The sequence below is a fragment of the Cibotium barometz genome, chromosome 2 (genome assembly GCF_041138505.1).
Source record: "Cibotium barometz isolate CiBa-2024 chromosome 2, ASM4113850v1, whole genome shotgun sequence".
Taxonomy (NCBI): Eukaryota; Viridiplantae; Streptophyta; class Polypodiopsida; order Cyatheales; family Cibotiaceae; genus Cibotium; species Cibotium barometz.
In genome coordinates this window covers 67,254,405-67,257,994 of record NC_141047.1, presented here as the reverse complement: position 1 = coordinate 67,257,994, position 3,590 = coordinate 67,254,405, and the positions used below count along the sequence as shown (strand labels likewise).

The 3,590-nt window shown below is 42.9% G+C and overlaps 1 protein-coding gene across 1 annotated transcript; it reads right to left on the bottom strand.

The window, feature by feature from the left end:
- Positions 1-237: 237 nt before the first annotated feature.
- LOC147641377 (uncharacterized) lies at positions 238-2,276 on the bottom strand. Its single transcript, XM_086810464.1, has one exon. The coding sequence runs from the start codon at positions 2,182-2,184 to the stop codon at positions 1,018-1,020; it is 1,167 nt and encodes a 388-aa protein (XP_086666590.1). The 5' UTR covers positions 2,185-2,276; the 3' UTR covers positions 238-1,017.
- Positions 2,277-3,590: the final 1,314 nt, after the last annotated feature.

Below are 3,590 nucleotides of genomic sequence, written 5' to 3'. Positions count from 1 at the left end.
ATTCATGAAGCAAGTCGATAAAGCTCAAGTCAAAACACTTTAGTACCGAGAACGTTGAAAAAAATATTCAAAGAATTCCGAATAACGCAAAGCAAAGGGAAAGGCCAAGGTATCAAAGTAAGGTAGTCACCTCCTGCAACACGAGTCCCATGCTTATTCAAAGCACAATGCCCACCATGTCAATTTCTTCTGGAAAATCATACTGCTTTTATCAACTAAGAGACAAAAAACAATCTACTCACTGAGTCACTAGATTGTGGCTTTGAAATATTAGTCTCCATCCGTGCATTCAAATATCTTTCACACACAAAATATTTTTGTCAACCGATCAAAAGAACCCATGGATGATTACTAAAATTTGCAAGCTTGTCTTGAAAATTTTGGAAATCTAAATTGTCACTAAGCTATCTTAAATTTTGAGATTCAGGAAGTATTTTTTTTGCAGGTCTAAAACAGAACCTTGCAGATCCATTGTATATAGTTTGCAGGTTTTATGTTGTGAGAACACAGAAAATTAATCAGCTTCTAAGGGGAAACTAAAAGACTCCAGAGGCTGACATGTAGTACACAGCTTGTTATACAAGTAAGAAATTTGTATACAAGCCTCCAACTTGCATACTAGATTGACACCACGAGAAAAAATGACCAGACGTGTGTGTACACAGTACACCTATATTTGCTTCATTGCGGTGAACTTGAACATTGAAGGAAGAAATTAGCCCAAGAGAAGACAAAGCATACTTGAAAAAATATGTGCTTGGCTTCATCTCTAGGCTTCCTGCACCATGATGATCCTTTATACTATAAGATTCTATACTATGGGATAAGACAAAGAATATTAATGTGTGTGCACGCATGCAAATGCTGCTCTGACAAAGGGCTCCTACTAGGGAAAAAGATGGCCCTCATGAGTTGCACATGCATGCATGCGTTGTGGATTATTGTATGCGTGATTAGTGCACTAATTAACGCAATCTAAGTCTAAGAGCTGATTAGGAGAGAATGAGTTCATCATAACTAGCTGCTAGAGTGTGCATCCACCATACTCCATATAGTGTCCATATCCACAATTGATGCAGATGAGAGCAGACCAGCAACATCACTGCCCTTCTTGCAGCTGGGCTCCCAGCTCAGATCTGGCAAATCCTCTAAACTGATGAGAGTACTGTCCCCTTCTTCAGAAGATGGGGATCCGACTGACCCAAATTCTTCACCGCAAGAAATCTCTTCAACCGTGCTTTCATTCACCATTAAAGCTTGAATAATGCAGTCTTCCGCATCATACCCTAGTGTATACTCACCAACACTCAATTGCTCAGTTGGATTACCATCATAAGTATCAACAATTTGGCTTGAAGGCTTCTCTTCCCATTTGCATTTGGCTGCATATTTAGCAGATTGATCTGCTACAAGAGCCTCTATTTTGGCATCCAGGGTGTTTACAAGAGACCGGTTTAGTACAGAATCATCTGTGTGAGGGAAGCTTGAGGTAAGATCATGAAGGAGAAGAGGGAAATTGAGGCGAGCTCTATCACCTCTGAGCTTAAATGCAGCGCGATCATAAGCAAGGGCAGCCTCTTCTGCAGTATCAAAGGTTCCCAACCATAGCCTTGTTCTGCTCCTGGGTAGTCTTATCTCTGCAACCCACTTTCCCCACTGCCTTTGTCTCACCCCTCTGAAGAGTTTGAGAGGCTTGGGCTGATCGACTACGATGCGCTTCATTGGAACAGGCTTCGGGCTCATTAAATGATTGCTGTGGTTAGATTTGTTGATATGAGAAAGTAAATGATTGCCTACGCCATTATTAACCTGCTGACTGATTACTTGTTGTGATTGCAGAACCTGTTGATTTGCAACCATCGATGAAAAGAGCTTTCCCTTGAGAACATCAGCGTAACACAGTGATTCACCAAAGGCTTGCACAAATGGCGATACCGTCAAGGGGCAGCCATTCATGATCGCTGAGCATAATTTGGGTTGATCTGTTGTGGGCAGATTGATGTAGTCTTGCTGGCAGGTATTGGCCACTTCAGCTGCAGGAAAAAAGAATCTGGACAAGGTGGGGGTATTGCAAGTATCAAGCGCAGGAGTTAAATCTGCGCAGAGAGGAAAACGGGGCCCTGAGTTCACTCCTGTGTATAATCCTGGATGGCTATGGTGATGAGGAGCTTCGCACTGAGCCATCAGTGTACTGGTTAATGAGGTTGGGGCGATAAAGAGAGGTTAATAAGTGATTAGAGAGAGAGAGTCGAGGAGGGGGGCGGGGGGAGTTAAACTGCTGCACTGCAGTATGTGATGCCGAATGCCTTTATTATAGGCGAGAAGGCGCGACGTGGTGAAAATGAAAACGTCTTTTATAGCCGTCACTCACGAGCTGACGGGCCCCAACCGTTTTTGTCCAAACGTTGACTTTCAATAAGATTGTTCCCGTACACGTCCCGCCACTCCTCCGTCGACACCTGTCCCTCGTGATTGCTTTCCCTCACCTGTGCGTTTTCTTTGGATCTTCCATCTACCAACACGTGTCTTACTTCGCCGCAATTTAGGTTCACCCCCCCCCAAAGCGAATCTTTTGGAGAACGTGGTCACTCTTTTTATGCAAAACTTCTTTGCATTATTACTTTTTTGGAGCCACCCAATTCGCTCAATCATAGAAGGGCATGTTCACACACACCGGCTGGTTGCCATTTGGATGCTCTCCGGGTGGACGCAATTGGTTCACGCGAGTTTCAAGGTGGATGCAATTGGTGCACACGAGTTTCAAATCCGTTTGCATTTACTACACCTTTTAATGTTGTTGAAGTTTGCAGAATAAAACAAACGTGTAGAAAGCTACAACGAAACTCCCACGTACACAAAACCAACTTGGACTTCGGTTTTCGAATATCCAACATCCTTGGGACCTCACTACCTACTTGGAGTCTCGTGGCTAGCTGGTTGGTATCCAGATGCCAGACTAGCCCATGTGTGTGAACAAGCCCTAAGTAGGCTTTTGTAAGCAATTCGACATTTTGCACAATAATAATTCAACATTTTGCACTTTATATAGAAGAGGCGCCTTAAAGTATAGTTATTGCATCCTAAGTAATTCCTTTTAGAATTTGATAAAATATATACTTTCTTTAGGTGTGTTATCACTAGAATAACTATCATGTGTGCTTATTCAATAGGGTGCTTTGAAGTTTGTACTCGATCAATTCACCTTATATCTTAATACTATGGCCCACACACTTTTGCCCCCTTCTACGAGTGTCCCTCTACACACTACGTGCCCTACCAACCCACCCCTCCCCTTTTTGCCCACCCCTAGCACCTCACCAAACGTGTCTTAAATACACCTTGCAAACCTACTCCTATTTGTATATCCCACCACAAAAAGGGCTATTGTGTGAGATTTAACAAAATAACAAGCTCACATACATCCTTGCAGTAGTGCACATACATCAACAGCACTTATAGCCTTGACACTTTGCAATGAAACTTCAAACAATGAGAGAGAGAGAGAGAGAGAGAGAGAGAGAGAGAGAGAGAGAGAGAGAAAAGACACAGGAGAGAGACACTGCAGGGACTCTTTAAGAAATGCTTCTATC

Bases quoted from the DNA above. Each gene is read 5' to 3' on its own strand.
- LOC147641377 (XM_086810464.1), bottom strand. From the start codon at position 2,184: ATGGCTCAGTGCGAAGCTCCTCATCACCATAGCCATCCAGGATTATAC.